This window comes from Camelus ferus, chromosome 8, assembly GCF_009834535.1.
Source record: "Camelus ferus isolate YT-003-E chromosome 8, BCGSAC_Cfer_1.0, whole genome shotgun sequence".
Classification (NCBI taxonomy): domain Eukaryota; kingdom Metazoa; phylum Chordata; class Mammalia; order Artiodactyla; family Camelidae; genus Camelus; species Camelus ferus.
The window spans coordinates 37,026,439-37,044,448 of NC_045703.1; the positions used below are offsets into that span (position 1 = coordinate 37,026,439).

Here is an 18,010-nt window from a genome sequence, read left to right on the forward strand (position 1 = left end):
AACTTTATTTTGGTCCTAAAAGTCCTTTTCTTATTAATGCCATGAGATGAAAAGTCTTTATTCCTGGGTCTACTTGCTTAAGTTTCTATAAAGTTAGCATACTTTACAAGGTAAAGAAAGAAATCTCTTTTCTCTTTCTGCAGGCCAGCATTATCCCTTAGAAATAAACCAGCTGTACTTCCTGTGCAATAATTCCAGTAAAATTCTCCACTGCCTAAATAAAAGGAAGGTGTTCCATCTCAGAAACAATGAGTCAGATTGTAGAAACAGTAACCTTTAAGTACAGGACTTAGCTCGTGGAGCTTCTCCAGAGGTTTAAGAGAAGTAAAATTAACCTATCCTGCAAGCCAGTTCAGCACTGGCTCTGAGCAGTTTGGTAACTTCTGAAGTATCAGCGGGTCAAGGTATTTAGAAGATTATAAATGACAACTCTAGTAATCCAAGCTGGAGGTCTTGGATTCTGATCACATGCTTTGAATAACAGATTATCATTATTTTAGGTTCTTTATTTAGAAATGTCAAACAGCAAATCTGAGAATCTGCCCATGCCATCTATGAATAAAGTAGGGATTTCATTCTGTCATTAGGCCTAATCAACCAACAGAGGGTCATAAACTTAGGAGATTCTAACAAGCCTTTCCTGAGTTGGTCTTACATGGAAGTCACTACTGTGATGGTACTCTTTATGTCTACATTCATGTTACCAGAAATGAATGTCCGCATGCTGGTAACTGATCTGCATGTTTGAGGACTTTATATTTAACTCTGCGTTTTTACTGATGCTTCAGTGATAGCACTTTTGAGGAGGAAAAGCAGTACAAGAACTCCTTTAGCCGATGATTCCAGTTCCAGAAGCCTTTCCATCAAGGTGAAGGAAAGGGCCTTCCTCCACAGTTTATGGCCCTATACACAAAAGCTACTTTTTGTAATGAATCACAGTTGACTCAGTGGCAACTGAGCTATAGTGCTGTGACCTGGGATAGCAGAAACAGGGAAGAAAGAAAATACTTCAGTAAAAAAGGAACCGAAAAGAAGAATTAGCGAATGGAGGAAAGTAACTGCTGGAGGGAATCCTGCCCTTTCCTGAGGTAGAAAGCCCAACGGGAAGAGATAAAAGTTCTGAGCTCTAAGCAGTTACGAAGACCTGACAGTAGGTAGGTAAATTCTGGCCATAATCTAGAGACTACACACACAAAGAAAGAAGGAACAGCCTCACCAAGCATGTAGCGAGTAGCAAACTGACCTGGGAGACATGCAAGTCAAAACTTAGCCAACTTTCTGGGAAAAGGTAGATTCAGTGACTAATGTGCTGACAGGAAGCATATCCCATGGTAAAGAGCACAGGCTCTGGTGTCAGATCCTAGGCTGTGTGACCTTGGGCAAGTTTCCTACCCTCTCTGCCTCCATTTCTTTACGTGTGAAATGGAGATGATAATGTATCACACAGAATTGTTAAGGACCTAAGGAGTTCCTAAGTGCACAGCACACACAGCAGTACCTGGCACACCACAGGAGCTACTTGACTGTTAACTATTATATTGCCTGTATTATTTGTGCTTATTGCTCATCTCAAGATTTCTTCACCCTGTAGTCAACATAAAACAGTATGCTCTGAAGTCACATGTGAGATACCAGATAAAAACAAAGGGGAAGGTCCATTCCCTAAATTTGTTATCTAAAAGTTGAAAACTCAGCTCCCTGGGTCATGGCAATAGAAGCTCCCACGACTATCATGAAGAGAACGCATTAGGGTGAATGCTTCCTCATCCCTCCCTCCCTCCCAAATTTCTGATCCTAGACTGTGTTAATAGTGTGCCCGTGCAATCCACTCTTGTGGCACAGCCCTTAGTTACCTCCGGAAGAGAATTTCTTAGAGCAACAGTAGAGTGAGTCACCCCAGAGTGGGTTCAGATGGCCCAGCAGACCCCAACCCCTATGTTTAAGTTTCTATCCAGCATTTAAGCACCAGGATCAGGGGATCCTTGAGGTCAGTATAGATAAGAAAATCTTTAGCTCCTTGTCAATACTCACAGTATCAGATCTTAATGAAACAGGCCAACCTCCCAGAGCTAAGCAGTGACATCATCTCTGGCTTTAGACTAGCATAATGAAGACACCCTTTTGGATACAGCTCTCTATCTCAACCCTCTCCCCTGACACACACACACACTGAAATAGTAAAATACAGTGGGCTGATAATGGGTACTTAACTAATAAAGCAGAATCTGCTCATACTAAAAAGAAAAATGTTGCCTCATTTTCTCCCTGTCTTCCTACTTAACATTTCTCACAGGTTATTACATTTATTTCTTCCTTTCATCCAGTAAATGAGTTGTATAGCTATAGCCTTCTAATCAAAACAAGACAGACTCTTTAATTGCCAGCACACAGCACTTTTGATGGTCTGGCTGGAGCACTGTATGATGCCTTTCCTTCCTTCACTGGTGCAGGGTTGGGTGTAGCAGGGGCACTGGAGTCAATAAGGAATGGTGATGGTCCAAGGAAGAGTCACTGATTTTTGTGAAGATTTGATCCTAAGAAACAGTTCTAAGCAAAAAAATGTATTTGAAAATACATATGACTCTTAAAAGACTTGCCTAATAAAGCCACAATGTAGGGCCCTTGGGTTCTTTCTGTACGGATCAGATGAAAGCATGATCGATAACCACTACATACATGTTACACACATAAACAACAACAAAAATCCCACAAAATAAAAGTAAATGCCTATATTTAGGCAAACGAAAGCCTTTTTTTGTGAAATGATACCTGTCCAGTTCAGCATGTGATTTAATGAAGTAATCTCCATGTATTAGATTTGAGGTGAAGTTTATCAGAAATAGCCTATTACTGGCTTCCATATATTTTTCTGAGATGCCTCCAAGGAACAATGAAAAGAGACATTTGAAGATTTAATTGGTGTTTTATGCAGTTGGGATTTTTAAATAAAAAATACACTACAAACCCAAAGGCTGTAATGTTTTAATCTGTGTAATTATATCTTAGTGTCAAAAATTTTGCTGTGATGATAAAGCTTATTTTCTGTATCTCTCTTATCATCTCTTTCCTACTTATTTCACATTTTTAAATCTTCAGCTCAAACAGTGTGAAGCTGTCTTAACTAGATACATCAGAAAAGAAATATGGCTTTAATAGGATGGGGTTTCATAATAGGATGTGCTTTGCTTATTTAAGGAAAAACAATATATTTAATTGGTAAAGGTGGTAGAAAACTCTGAAACTATTTTGGCAATATAAGAGATGTTAAAATAATAGTTAGAAATGGAAAAATCTCTTGAAATTATCCAGAAAGATCTCTAAATAGAAAAGATTATGCCAGAAAAGTTCTTCAAAAGGAGACTAGAGCTAGAAGAACTGACTAATGCTACTCCCTTGGAACACAGGCACCGATATGCAGCATGTAAATCACAAATACCATATCCTTAATTACAAACCTGCAAAGGGATCACTTTTATAGTATTCCCAAAAATCTTCAAATTCCTTTCGGACCTCCTCATCCATGTTGATCCCTGCAGACTGCTCATTATTTACTTGGACATAATTGGCTTTCAGGACTATCTCCACTTCACAGCGCACATCTTGCTGAAAGGGCTTCCACCGTTGCATCACGACCCCATAAATAGTGAGGTCATCACCTGAGAAAAAGCACCAAGTCAGTCCAGTGGTAGCATCCTGCCTGCTCGGGCACAAACTCACACAACAAAGGATCAGGGTTTACAGTGGGGCACATTCATCCAGAAACCATTTGGGGCAAAAGAATAGCAGAGTTTCTTTCTTTCTCTCTTTCTTTCCTTTCTCCCTTTCTTTTTTTCTTTCTTTCTTCCTTCCTTCCATTCCTTCTTTCCTTCCTTCCTTCTTTCCTTTCTTTCTTTCTACAGGGACTTGTATTGCACAGCTAAAAGCTAACTCCAGCATTTTAATTTTTCTTAATCTGCCACATGATAATCACACCAAGTTATAGCCTTTGGCTGGGAAAACAGTTTAATGGATGATTTATTCATTGTGATTATATTGGCTGAAATGTTCATCCTCTCAGAATCTCTAGCCATGTAGTTCACAGTTAAGGAGGTGGGAATTGTAGCCAGAAGTTTAAACTACAGTGAGTCCCTCAGTATCCGCAGGACATTGGTTCCAGAACCTACCGAGGATACCAAAATCCACGGATGCTCAGGTCCCACAGTTGGTCCTCTGAATCTGCAGTTCAGCATCCGTGGATTCACCCAACCATGGATCATGTAGTACTATAGTATTTCCTATTGAAAAAAAATCCATGCGTAAGTAGGCCCACACAGTTCAAACCCATGCTGGTCAAGGGTCACTCTGGTGTCAGGAAAGGACACAATCTAGTAATGAGGGATACTATGATACCAGTTTTAGTTTCTTTTATATTCACTTTTACTTAACCATTTTGTGAACATTTTACTCACTGCCTTTTTTTTTTAATGTACAAAGGGATGAGTACACTAATAAATGAATGAATACCTGTTCTACTTCAGAGCTCCTTTCCATAAGCTATGAAAGCACAAGATACAACCCTGCTTGTTCCTTCTTGATGGTTCCTTCACACCTAAGGAAACTTTCCCAATCCTGATGGATGGGTAGAATATTAAACTGTCACAGATTTTCCTAAGAGGTCTTGGATAATTTATAGGCACATTCTCCAAGCACTGACATCTGTTTTTATTGTTACATACAATTCCCTGCATTAATGAACAAGTATAGGTGAATGCTTGGTGTTCAATATTCTGGAACTGGAGAAAAGGGGGCCAAAAAAAGAAAAGACATAATCCTAGTCCCCAAGATTTCAATCTTTTCAAACACAGGATGTTGAACAAACCTTAGATCCAATCCTGTATTCACAGTTTGCACAACAGACACTGCCTCTGAACTAACAGGCAAGTCTTCATTTCCAAGCATGTGTCAAATACATGATGTTTGTCGATGTCAAATGCCTTTCCCTCTCTCAACTTCAATGTGTAACATGTAATCTGCAGTACTTTTGATTCCCTGAAGAAAAGTGTTTTATAGATGCACGAAACTGGTCGTACCAATTCACAGACTAGAAGGCATATTTCTAGCCAAAGGCAACTTCATAGTAAATGATGACAAACACATTAAATAGATTCTTCACACATGTTTTCAAGATCCTTCCTAAACAACTGCTTGGATGGTTTTCAAATATAAATCAGGAATAGTGATCATTTACTCTACTGTCTAGCCCCATTTTTTTTTAGATGAAAATGACCAGAGCAACTTTATATGAGCACTTGGGACAGTTCTCTACTGTGGTCATTTTAGTGGGTTATATATAGGTTGTTCCTGTATTAGTCAAATGAGAAACTTAGCTTTCAGATATTGCACCATTAGTAATAATCTGACTTCAGCAAGCAGTGATAATGTGGAAAACGTAGACTACTCAAGAATGGCCAAGAGCTCAGATCTGGATTTAAATCCCAGCTCCACAACTCACTGGCTATGTGACCATGGGCAAGCTACCTAATAAGCTGAGCTTATTTCTTGACCTACAAAATGCAAATAATTATACTTACATCACAGAGCTTAGTGAGAATTAGGTCAGATAATGTATATAAAGTACTTAATGCAATATCTAGAATAAGTGCCCCTTAAATATTAGCTATTTTTATACTAAACCTACCTTATGTTTGTAGAGCAACTAATACCATTAAAAACCCTTTAATATACACAGGTTTTCATTTACTCAAATATTTATTGTGTGACAGATTCATATGATCATCAGAACAACATCAGAGGTATACATGTGAGGCAATAGACACTCATTTGAAACTTTTGCATTTTTCCATAGTAAATGTCATTTAAACAATGCTATTTTCAGGAAGCTAAAATTCTTACTTTTGTACAATCCAATCTCTTTGTGCCCCTCTATCTTCTGCGGCATATTTACCACTGCAGGCGCCCCCCAGTCAGACCCATCTCTGATCTCCTGCTGCACTGACAGTTATCAGTACACAACCTCCAACTTTATTACTCTGCAACATCAGATTGGGGTTCCAAACTAGACTGTAAACTCCTAAAAGGAAAGAATTATGCCATTTATGTCTTCTGATTCTCACAGAGCTTCAGAACAACGGATGAAGGAAAAAGTAGCTACTGACAGACTGCTTCTATACATTCTTTATTGTTAGTGACATGTGAAAGAAAAATAACTTAAGATTTTTTTTTCAGTGCAGAAAGAATTCAGTTTAGGTGAACCACATGAAAATATGTTAGTCTCAATCAAAGGATATTTTCATGTTCCAGCCAAGCTCATACAAGCATTGCTTTGCTGACCCAGGTATTACAGATTTTGGTTAAAACCTAGTGTCTCATATGAGCAAGGTACTATGACACAGCCTTGTCCATTCAGCAGGCACTCCATATCAAAGCTGTTATTCACTGAGAATACTGTTTAGACAACTACAAACTTGTTAATATACTTGACATAAATTTCAAGCTAAGGGGCGGTGATTCTTGGGTGGAAGGGGAGAATCTTTTGATAAAGAATTATTAACTCTGGACACCGAACTCTTTGTTTCCATAAAGCCTTTGCCTCATCATTTTACTGAACTATCAAATTAGCAAATATTTTTTAAATGAGGCATTTGGAGAGGCCTAGGATTAAGAAAAAAGAAATGATGGAATTCAGAAAAATGAAGCATTTTCAATTCCTCCAGTAGGGGAGAACTGGAATATGAAATAAAAGGTCAGACATACCTATTACTTCCCGGGGGACACATTGGTGCTATTTGTTTTTCAGAGATTAGGGGTTTTTTAGTGAGGATGGGAAATATTTAAAGCAGGAAATGTTGAGGTGGTGAACTGAAAGGCAATTGTTGATAATAATGATTTCTACTTTCTGACCTACCTTCAATTTAAATTAAATGTTAAATGGCCAATGGAAATTGCTAGGCAAAGAGTAAAAGCAACAATTTTTAAGTTCTTTGGAATAAGAGGAGGAAACAGAAAGGATAAGCTCTGATGTCCTCCTCACAAACAAAGGTTTGGTTAAGGCCTGGGAGCGTGAGCAGAAGGCGCTGGCTCTAAGTGAACACATTTCCACCTGCCTTTTCCTAGGCTGGAGATACAGCCTCAGAGATGCTGGCGAAAGCTCTGTAGCTCTGAGGACAGCCTCTTTTGAGACTGAAAGTCTCTGAAGCCAAAAGACTTTTAAGCTCTACACTAGAGCCTTTACGGCCTGTCAGGTCCGTTAGTAAGGCAGTGAGGGAGAAGGAGGGAGAAGAAGGATGGATAAGGACAGTTGAGTTGGCATACAGGAAAACATCAAGTGCTTTGGGTAGAAAAAAATTTTTAGATTATCACTTAGAAGGCAGTCTGCTTCTGTCCAAGATCTTCACCTTAAGGTGACCAGTGCCATGTGAATCTTACTGCCCTACCACCTACCAACTGAAGAAAGCACGCTTCATTCTCTCAGTCAATAAAACATCCATTTAAAAACATACCAAATTTTACTAAGAATATCTCTTATGATATTTAACTACGGGTACTACAGGAGGGAGAATACTATTTACCCTCTTGAGCCACACTGCTGACACAAAAAACCTCCTAATATCTTACTTTTCCAAATAAAACCTTTCCCTACCATTTTCTTTGTCAAAATAGCGAGTTTTAATTCAGTGTAGGGAATTTCCAATTTTTAGAATTGGGCCATAAATACTTTTAAGTTTGACTTCTTCCCAAGATCCCTGGTGAGGAGAGTAAGAGGGGTCAAGATAAGCTGAGAAGGACAAAGGAGAGCTTAGGCACTGTCTGACTGGCCTGAAGATCAGAGCCTAAATCAAAGCAAGACTACAACCACCAGGCTTCTGAAGCCTTCAGGTTTCCAGGACAGCTCCGAGGCTCGGAGAGACTCTGATTTGCCTGGAACACTGTAGATCACCCAGATCAACGACCATCATGAGGCCTCAATTGCTAACAAACTGCTGTTCATCCTCTAGTTGGCTGTCTGAGAAAAGAAACTCACCATCACCCAAAGCCCATGTTAAACACCTTTGTTAGATATTGAGTCAAAATCGGTCTTCCTGCAGCTTCAGCCCACTGAAATCAAACAGTAGCTTCTGTAATTAGAATTCCTGTCTGTATCACCATTTTCCAACTAATCAACGTTGGCTGTCATGTCCTTCCTGAGGCCTCTCCAGGCTAAATACCCACAGTTCTTCTTTCAGTTTGGTTTTGCATTCCCTCTCCACTCAGGCAACTGGCCAATGGAAGACTGAGGACTCTCAGAGCTCAGGAGACCAAAATCGTGTGGCTCCTATATTGGTGTCACCAGCACAGAGCACAGAAGAACACCAATTTGAGTACAACAGCATTTGACAGAGTCACATCCTCTGCTGCATTTCATATGTATAATTGCCCACTAAATCCACTGCTTTTTTTTTTTTTTATGTTGCCTCTGTTAAGCTATGGTGTACTGAATTGAGTCCCAGACTAAAAGTCAGTGGATCTGAGTTCATGTTCCAGTTCTGCCACTTACTTCTCCAAGTGACCTTGGGCAAATCAGGTTCTTCATCAATAAAACAAGCGGCTGGACTAGACTGCTAACCTCCAGTCCAGCTTCTTTCCTGCTATCACCCCCCCACTCATGCCAGTCTCTGTTCTCAAAGTGAGCAATCAATACTCCACATTCACTTGCCAGTGACCTTGGGAAAATTAAAAAAGTGGCTTTTCCTCATCAATACCTTAGGAACTGATATATAAGTTAACAAAAGTTAATTCTTACCAGATTTGCAACTGTCTACTAAATCATCTTCCAGGATAACCTTCATAGATCGTGGGATACTTCCAACAGATAGTCTTTGAACCTAGCAAGGAAAAGAAAGCAGATACTTGGTATGCTTAAATACATACTAAGTATTCAGAAGCCTAGCACTTCTTGAGATTACTCTATTTCTGTTATTAACATACAGTTTAATTATGATGGGGACTTATGAAATTTTCTTGAAAATTGTGCCTACTATTAGTTTAAGAATTCACCAAAACTAGAGTAAACTAAAATCACCAATATGGAAAATATCTCCAAATATAATCTACCATGTTGATGGTCAAAATAGACATATGCTCCAACTACTGAATACAATAACAAAGTTACTTAACTAGAAAAGAGAGGTAGTTCTTTCCTCATCTCTAGTCATAAGACCCGGGACAAATCACTCAGTTCCTTTGATTATTTCTTAGTAATAGAACCCTGATTTTATTCCACATGGACATATGCCCAGTAAGTAGACTCTCCCAGGCTCCTTTACAGCTAGGTGTGGTCATCCGACCAAGTCCTGGCCAGTGAGATACAAGCAGACCTGATGCAGGAGAATTTGAGGGAGACTGTTTAAATGGAGACTTGGGTTAAGTGACAGGTGCTTTTGCCTCCTTTTTCCTGTTCTTTGGAAAACAGATGTGACAGAGTTGTAACCACCATCCTGGACCACAGACACCCATAAGAATAGAAGCCTTGTCTTCAGAATGGTGTGGAAAGACAGAAGGGGTCTGTGTTCTTGACACTGAATAAGCTTTTGTGTATAAGCTGAAAGTAAAGGAAAATCAGGCTCACTTTCACATGTTAAAGAGAGCTTATGCATAACTCATTTGGCAGGGTAAATAAATCAAATCTAAACTCCAAATCCTGCCCACTCCAGTGTTTAACAACCAATTACACCCACTTAATCTTCTCCTATCAGTTAAGTACAACTTCTTTGAATTTCTTAAATATTCACTTAATCTAAAATAATTATTAAGTCATTTCACAACCCTCTTGCCAATGTTTGCTATAAAAAGATGATTATTTTATGGCCCCTAAATTCTATATTCTGATATATGTGCAACAGTTTCACACTTGATCTACCAAGTGATGAGACAAGTTCCGTTGATAACCCACTATGTGTTCCCTAGTCCTGGTGATTTCCACTTAGCTGAAAAACACTTCTTCAAATTTGTTATTTTTATTTGATCATTTACCTGTTCCTGAATTTTAATTTCCTGGTAATCTCTACACCTAGTTGAAGATGAAGACAAGCCTGAGAGGCAAGTGAATTTTGAAGAATTGCAGCTCTCCAAGCTGGGACATGAGGATGGCTGGCATAAGGTATAATACTGCTCAAAATCAGCCTTGACCACAAATACATGCTTGCATTTGTTACACATGTAGTCCCGCTCAAACTCCAGGATCTTCACCAGACTCGTTCGAATCACTGTCCCAGTGACAGACAAAAAGTGTCCCACATCCTTGGTTTTAGGGATGTGCTCCCTTACCAGCTCAGGACAAACAGGTAATCCTGATGGGGAAAAAAAAAAAGCACACAGAAAAAAACACATCAACATATACCTTGGTATGTGACTCCATGTAATGAATTTTTCTCATATTTCCTGAAGGAGAAAGTATAATTTCAGAAACAAAAAAAAAAACCTTTTTGTTTTATTTAAGAAAAAATTCAGATCAACTCAACTAATAGAAAAGAATTATTTCAAATAACAATTATCAATGGACTCTCTTTAAAAGCATCTAGAAGATATAATAACCTGGATTAAAAAAAACTGATTCTCGTAAGAGGGATATCTCAGTTGGATGTAAATACTGTATAAACTTGTAACCACATTCAATGAAGAATATATTGCCACATGCCACACATAAAATCAGCTGATGACTCTGAGTAAAAGCAGTGCTTTATTAAGAGCTTTTAGATAAGGGGGAAATTAGTGAATGAAAGAGAAGTGGGGGATGGGCTTTCCCTCTCTCTCCAGCCTTGCCTTTACCACATCTGGCCCCCAGTGTCCCCGTTCAGGCAAAAATGCATGAATTTTTCTGTGTATATGGGGCTTCTTACCTCTGTAGCTTTCCATAGGCACTGTACTTTGGCTGGGGAACTCTCCCCAGTTCACTTAGCCAGGAAGAAGTTTACTTTCTGCAAGAAAAGTTTCCTAAATCCAGACTAGAACCCTCACACATACACAAACAGAACAGCTAAGCAAAATGGTCAAATGAATGCACCACTGCATAAAAGATGTCTTTTATATCTGGAGGAACCTTCTGTCAGAAGATTAAAAAAAAGCATACTCCTTGGGTCCAGAGATGTCTTCCTTTCTTTGCAAATAATGACTAAGGCCTGTGCACGCTGGGTCATGGCAAGTCTATGCAATACTGGTTCTATTTCAATTAGCATAAGATGTGCTGGAGAGAGAGACTACACATCAGGAAGAAGGGAGGTAGAGGGCATCAGGGCTCAGCCAAAGGGTCCCCCATATGCTCACCAACACTCTTGTGTTCCTCCTGAAGTATGGCCAAGTTGAGTGAATTCCCTGCTGCCCACCCCCAGCAAGGGACCTGTGTCTAAACCCAGTCGTAGCACCTCTAAAGAAAAAACTACGTAACAAATTACAAGCTGTGTTTCTAAGAAAATTAGCTTTTAATTATCTTCTATATTTTTACAATACAGGGCAATAACCCACCCTTAATGTTCTTATCTTACTGAATTGAATCATGTATATGGGTACCTGTTAGAATAATTTTTGATTTTTAGAACTGAGCAAATGAGTCTAAAACATGGCTATCATTACCATGAAGTGGTTCATTGTGTAAAGTAGCCAAATCATTTTAAAAAAAGGTTAGTAGAGATGAGTACATTTTTAGATCTTCACATTCTTTTCTTTCATACTATAATTTTGAGTACATTTATAATATAGAGATACAAAGCAACATAACGGTAAGCAAAACTGACCCCATAAATCAAAATCTCAGTACTAAAGAAGGCTAAGGGGTATGTTTTGAGAGAACTGTCAATTTATTCTAATCTTTGTCTGACTACGCACGGTACTAAGTGTGCTCTCCTAGTGAAGCCGCAGGGGGACATCAGGCACTAAGCCACTATTATCGCTGAAAAACAAAAACCATTATCATTCTGACTCATTCACTTGTAAAAGAACAAATACATTTTTAAAATAGAGATATGTCCACATCTGTGCTAGAGATATATCTAGATCAATTACTTCAGGTCAGGGGTTTCCCGCGTGCAGTCCCTGGAAAGCGCATCCACCTCAGAGCTTTGAGAAATGCAAATTCTTGGGCCCCAGGCCAGACCTCCTCAATGAGAAACTCTGGGGTTGGGGCCCAGCAATCAGCACTTTAACAGGCGCTACAGGTGATTCTGATGCCCCTTAATATTTAAGAACCACTACTTTAAATAACACATGAGGGCTATTTTTTTCCTTCTTCACTTACTCTGATGCTAACTGTGGATCTGAACACCTTTCATCAAAACCACTGGGAACAGCAAGTAAATCTTAGACCAATAAAAGTCCCAGAAGACAAAGAGCAATGCATATCCTGGAAAAACAAACCAGAAAATGTCTGTTCCTAAAGAGACTGAACTACAGAGGCATCCTGAGTTTTAATAATTAAATGCCTTGCCTGGAGTCCAAGATGGAAGTGCAACACAACTAAGCTCAGACTATTTCCACCTCGGTTCATTCTGCCTGGGACACATCCATCCCCTGAAACCTGGGTGGATGCCCTAGGACAATTCACTCCCTGCTAGGTGAGCTAATACATATCTTGCGCATACCTTGAGTGAGGCATGCGTCACATAAGTAAAAGTTGCCATTAAGCTCCTTTCATATGCACATATGCATGTATCTGTGGGCATACATACACCATTTGGTAAATATTTGATTACACTGCTGTCTCCTCTATAGCCTTGAACTCCTTTAGATGAGGGACTATACGATTTTCTTTTTGGTTTCCCAAAGGTCTAGCAAATGCCTTCATAGGTTATGTTTGTAGAATGAATGTTACCATGGTAGTAACATAATTCACAATTCACTTTCTCAGAGAAGAATGAAGAAATAAGCTAAATTCACCTGAAACCATAATACAGTGATTTATGCAGACAGAATTTTATTATTTAAACCAAGCATGGAAAAGTGTCTAAACGTAAGGACAGCCTAAAATTATTCATTAAATACCATTTCAAAATTAACTAAAGCCCCTTTTAACAATCCTTTTGCAACATTATCAGAAGAGAATGTCTTCTTGATCCCAGCAAGAGATTATCTAGTGTCTGAATGCATAAAGATTAATAATCATCATAATTTTGGAATAAATTTACTGGAATAGTAAGTGCAATTGCAGATACTATTTTTTTCAGTCAAATCAAGGGGCTGGCATTTTTTGGAAATTTAATTTGTCTCCAAGGAGTTCTACTATAGTGACTCCTAACCTTTTTGGAAGCATGGCCATTGTTTTTTTGTTGATCATAAATCCCTACCTTTCTGAAATGTATAAAGTAAATATTTTCAAACAAAGTGGTATGTGTTCTCCAACTTAACCACAGATTGCAGTAATTCAAGGACACAGCTTTGACATCACAAATTGCAGACTGCTCCACAGCAGTTTCTTTAATGTTAGGATGCTTCAGCTGTCGTTCATTCAACAGAAAGTTAGACTGCCTAATAGGTGGCCTGCACAATGTTAAACTTGATACACAAAAATAATGAACTTAAAAAATATCTTGTAGTAACCTATGGTGAAAAGAATATGAAAACAAATATATGTTTGCTCATGTATGACTGAAGCATTATGCTGTACACCAGAAATTGACACAACATTGTAAACTGACTATACTTCAGTAAAACATATATATAAAGAATTTCCTAAAACAGTTTTGAAGATCACTGAGTAGTATCTACCATTTTTCCAATTCTTTGTATTATCAATTCTTTTACTGTCAGTAGTCACAAAAACTCAGAAAACTGAATTATAATTTTTTACACATATACATATGTGTATACATTGATACAAATACACTGTGTCTCCACACTTTCGCCCTCTCCTCAGTTGGCATGGCTAGTCCCATAGCCTTCCAAAATATCCAGAGAAAACAGTATAAAATCATTATTCTGCTCCAAAAGTGACCAACTACACAATGCATATTTTGAAGTATAAACATCAATTATTTCTTAGTGCTTGGATTCAATATACGTTGGGATTTTTCAACATCTTCTCAAAGAATAACATGGCAGTAAAAATCCTTAAGTGATACCTGATATCCTGGCATGAAGATTCTGCTTCATGGAGACACCCTCAGACTGAGAAAGGGACTGGAGAATCGTCAAGGCTGATCTTCGCAGTGCGTTATCAAAAACAGTTAGTACTTCATTGGGGAAGGCGTTGAAATATTCCCCAATCTCCATGTTGGTCTCAAAAAGGGTCATGGCATTAACCACAACAGGGTAATGAGCATCTTCATCTCTTTCCTTCAAGATGAGAAGAATATCGTGCTTATGGTATTCTGAAACATAGGACTCAAACACTTGACCGACCAGTGTAACTTGATCACTATTCATCTCGGATCTAAGTAACTAAAAAAAGAGAAAGTACTGCATTAGACCTTTAATTTTCTAGACCTATACACTAGTTTACACAAAAGATTGGTTGTAAATCATTCTGACTTTGGCTCACACTCTAATCTCAAATTATCATCTGAATTCAAACCTTTATTAGATCTGAATTATTTGTCAGTCACTGAGTGAATTTATTTTTTGAGTGAAGTTAATTCTAAGTTAAAGAATTATGTTTGTTCTGCTTATCCAAATCCAAAATGGTCCGATGCCTCCTTTTCCATATCTTTTCCCAAAACCTCCTCCTCATTAACCCTATATTATGAAACAGGCCCTTGCCTTTTCTTTAATCACATTCCATACATGCATTTGTTCTCAAGTATAAAATCTTAAATGCCAGTCTTCTGGTTTAAGTTATTCCTGGTAGAGTTCTTTGCAAGTATCCTGGCTCTAGGTTTTATTCACATAAAGAACATACCTTTCTCTCTCTTTCATTCTCTGTCCCCTCAACCTAGTTACACACACACACACACACACACACACACAAACATTCATCTATACTCTGCTACATAAATGGAACACACACTACTGCTCAGATGGGTAGCCATTATGACTTAGTTAACAGATTGGTTTTAGAAATTTACATTTGGAGGTGAATTTGTTCTTATTTTCTCTTCCTTACCTAGGAAAGCTACTGGCTTCAGAAAAAAACAGTTGTCAAGAATACAAAGAAACTAGATAATTAAACTGAGGAAAGGAAATTGGTCTCTAAGTGATAAATCACCAAGATTGAAAGTAAATACAGGATATTACATGGCTGGCAATATATATTTAAAAATTCATATCTATAGATTAAAAGAGCCTATCTCCATTATGTTTTCATGGGTAGGTTCAGGTATCTACCATGTACAAGGCACTGTTCTGGGAAATGAAAAAAGCACAATAAAAGGTTCTCTATGCCCTCAAGAGAGCCAAGGAACAGATCAAATGAAACAGTGCTCTAACAGTGGTAAAAATGCAATACAAATGGGAGCACAAAGGAGAGAAGAATTAAATTTAAATGGGTGACAATCTGAGATGTGGCAAGACAGTTACAAATAAACTGTCCAAAGTGATCATCTAAGAAACTCTTGTTTGGTTTGGAAACAGAGCACTGGAGGATGTGTCCTTTGATTTATTGCATTCAAACAACACACTGTACTAGGCTCTACAAATAGAAAGATTGTTAAAGACATTGTTATGACATTAACATGTCATTTAGCATCCTAAACATGCGTTACACGTGCTATTAGCAATATTTTGCCTTCTCTGGGAACCTACTAGAAGGTGTGAAAGGAGTAAGGTGGGTATACAGCAGTTAGGTCAAGAATCCTGACACCTACAGGATGCCAATGTGAGATTAAGAGATGAAAATACGCATATCCAAGAGAACTCGTGAAAATAAACTGTGACCACTTACATTGATAAGTGTTTTGTTTGGGTTAGTTAATATAAATTCAGCTAAATGTAAAGCAGAAAAAGCTCTTGAGAAGGAGCAACTAAATCATACAGTATCTTCACGATGTGGCCTTCGCTAATAAAAACAATCTGGACTGCGAGAAGTGGCTCTAAGACAATCTCTAAGATTCTATAAAAGCATATTAAATTTGGAAAGCAATTTAAAAGTCAGCTCCACATACGGCAGGCAGAGGGCAGCTGCAGAATTTATGGTTCAAATTAAGATCAGATTAAACTTCGCCTGGTCTTTTTGAAAGAGCATCTTTTAAAAAAATAGCATTTACTTTCAATATCTGGGCCCAATTGACCAATCAAATGTTTCTAAGCAGTTTGCTAACCCTATAAATGTGCCCACCCAGATACAGACTGGTGGCAATGTTTTACAACTTTCAAGTCCCTTCCCCTTTTTCTTACTGAATATTTGAGGACAAAATAAATAAAGTCAAGTTGTGTTACTTTATTCTCCTAACTAAAGTGACCCTCCAACAAGAAAAACCAGAGGCCGCACAAGCGCCAACTTGAAGCTGGGTCAGTGGGAATTCCCGCCCGCAAACCGCCGCCCCGCCCCTCCGGGAGCCACGCCCTCCAGAGCCCTAAGACACGCCCCGCCCGCCTGCCCCCATCAGCTCCCCGCCCCGCTCGCCGCGGGCGCTCGGCAAATGTGGAGCCAAGCCGTGCCTGGAGGACGGCTTTCCACCCTTGCGACTCCGGCCGCAGCCCGTGCCCTACGGCAACTCGGCAGGTCTCTGCCATTCCTCAGACTCCGCCGCGGGCAGCTCCGGCGCCGGACCAGTCGCCGAGTTGAATAGTTTTGAAACTACCCAGGTGTGGGCGAGACTTGGGACGCATTGCGGGAGAGAGAAATAAATAATGGTGAAACGAGGCAGCGGCTGTCACTTACTGGAGGACGCGTGGTGTCAGAAGTCACCAGGGGCGCGCTGCTCCCGAGGCCGAGGGGCGCGGAGAGCTCGGGCCGGGCAGCGGAGTAGCGCGGCAGCCGGAGAGGCGGGAGGAGGCCCCGGGTGGGGGCGGGGCGGGGCGCGTGCGCGGGGCCGCTCGAGGCGCCGTCGGCCGCGGGGGCGCGCAGGCTCCGGCGAGCTTGCTTCGCGCTGGGGAGAAGTAGGCGCCACGCTGCCGGCTCGGCCCGGCCCGGCCCGCGCTCCCGACGAACGCCGGGCCGCGCACCGCCTCAACTCGGAGCCTCAGGTGGCGCTTCCGGGTGGAGAAGCGGGCTGGCTCGCGCGCCCAGCCAGACGCCGCAGGACGAGAGAGGCGGGGCGGGGTGGGGCTGGATGGGAGGTGCGAGGCTGGATGGGAGGTGCGAGGCTGGATGGGAGGTGCGAGGAGGATCCCGGGCGGGGCAGGGAGTGGGGCGAGGCGGGGCCGGGCCGGGCCGGCAGCCGCTCGGTGAAGTGGGAAGAGCCCGGCTATTGTGGTGGCTCAGGGGTTTGTACCGGCCCGGCTTTAGTCTTAAGAGCTCTACCAAACCTAAAGCCGCAAAGGTTTTTCTCCTATGTTTTCTTCTGGAAGTTTCAGAATGAAGTTTTTACGTTTAGGTCTATGATCATTTTGAACTGACTTTAGGATATGGTTCGAAGTACGGATCTTAGGTAATTTTTTGGCTTTTGGATGTGTACCACCGTTTGTTAAGAGTTACTCTTTTCCCACTGAATAGCCTTTGCACCCGTGTCAGACACATCAGTTATCCTTGTTTGTTTGGGTCTAAGACTTAGGATTCTCTTCCCATAACCTATTTGTCCATCTTTATAAAAAGTACCACATTGTCGTAGTTACTGTGACTCTATAATGAGTCTTGAAATTAGGTAGTGTTTGGCCTCCAGTTTTGTCCTCTTTCAAAGTTGTTTGGGCTCTTCTGTTTCCATATGAATTTTAAAACCAGCTTGTCATTTTCTGTTAAGCGGGGATTTTTGTTGGGGTTGCATAAAATCTGTAGGTCAATATGGGAGGAATTCGCATGTCAATAATAAGAGTCGTTTGACCTTGAACAAGGTAAACCGCATTTTATTTAGGTATTATATAATTTCAACAATGTTTGATCTTTTGTCAAATTTATCTCTTAGATTTATCCCTAAAATCATGGGGAAGGAGGAACCAATTTCAATTTCTGGTT

At 40.0% G+C, this 18,010-nt stretch overlaps 1 protein-coding gene across 2 annotated transcripts in view; it reads right to left on the reverse strand.

The window, feature by feature from the left end:
- MCM9 (minichromosome maintenance 9 homologous recombination repair factor) overlaps positions 1–17,163 on the reverse strand; it is an 89,889-nt gene extending 72,726 nt beyond the window's left edge. For both annotated transcript variants that reach the window (XM_032484782.1, XM_032484780.1), the window contains exons 1-5: positions 16,781–17,163; positions 14,085–14,403; positions 10,009–10,325; positions 8,780–8,861; positions 3,456–3,656 (exon numbers count right to left, since the gene is read on the reverse strand). In XM_032484782.1, coding sequence (XP_032340673.1) covers positions 3,456–3,656; positions 8,780–8,861; positions 10,009–10,325; positions 14,085–14,388 — 904 coding nt within the window. In that variant the 5' untranslated portion in view covers positions 14,389–14,403; positions 16,781–17,163. The remainder of the gene's footprint in view (positions 1–3,455; positions 3,657–8,779; positions 8,862–10,008; positions 10,326–14,084; positions 14,404–16,780) is intronic.
- Between the last annotated feature and the right edge of the window lie 847 nt (positions 17,164–18,010).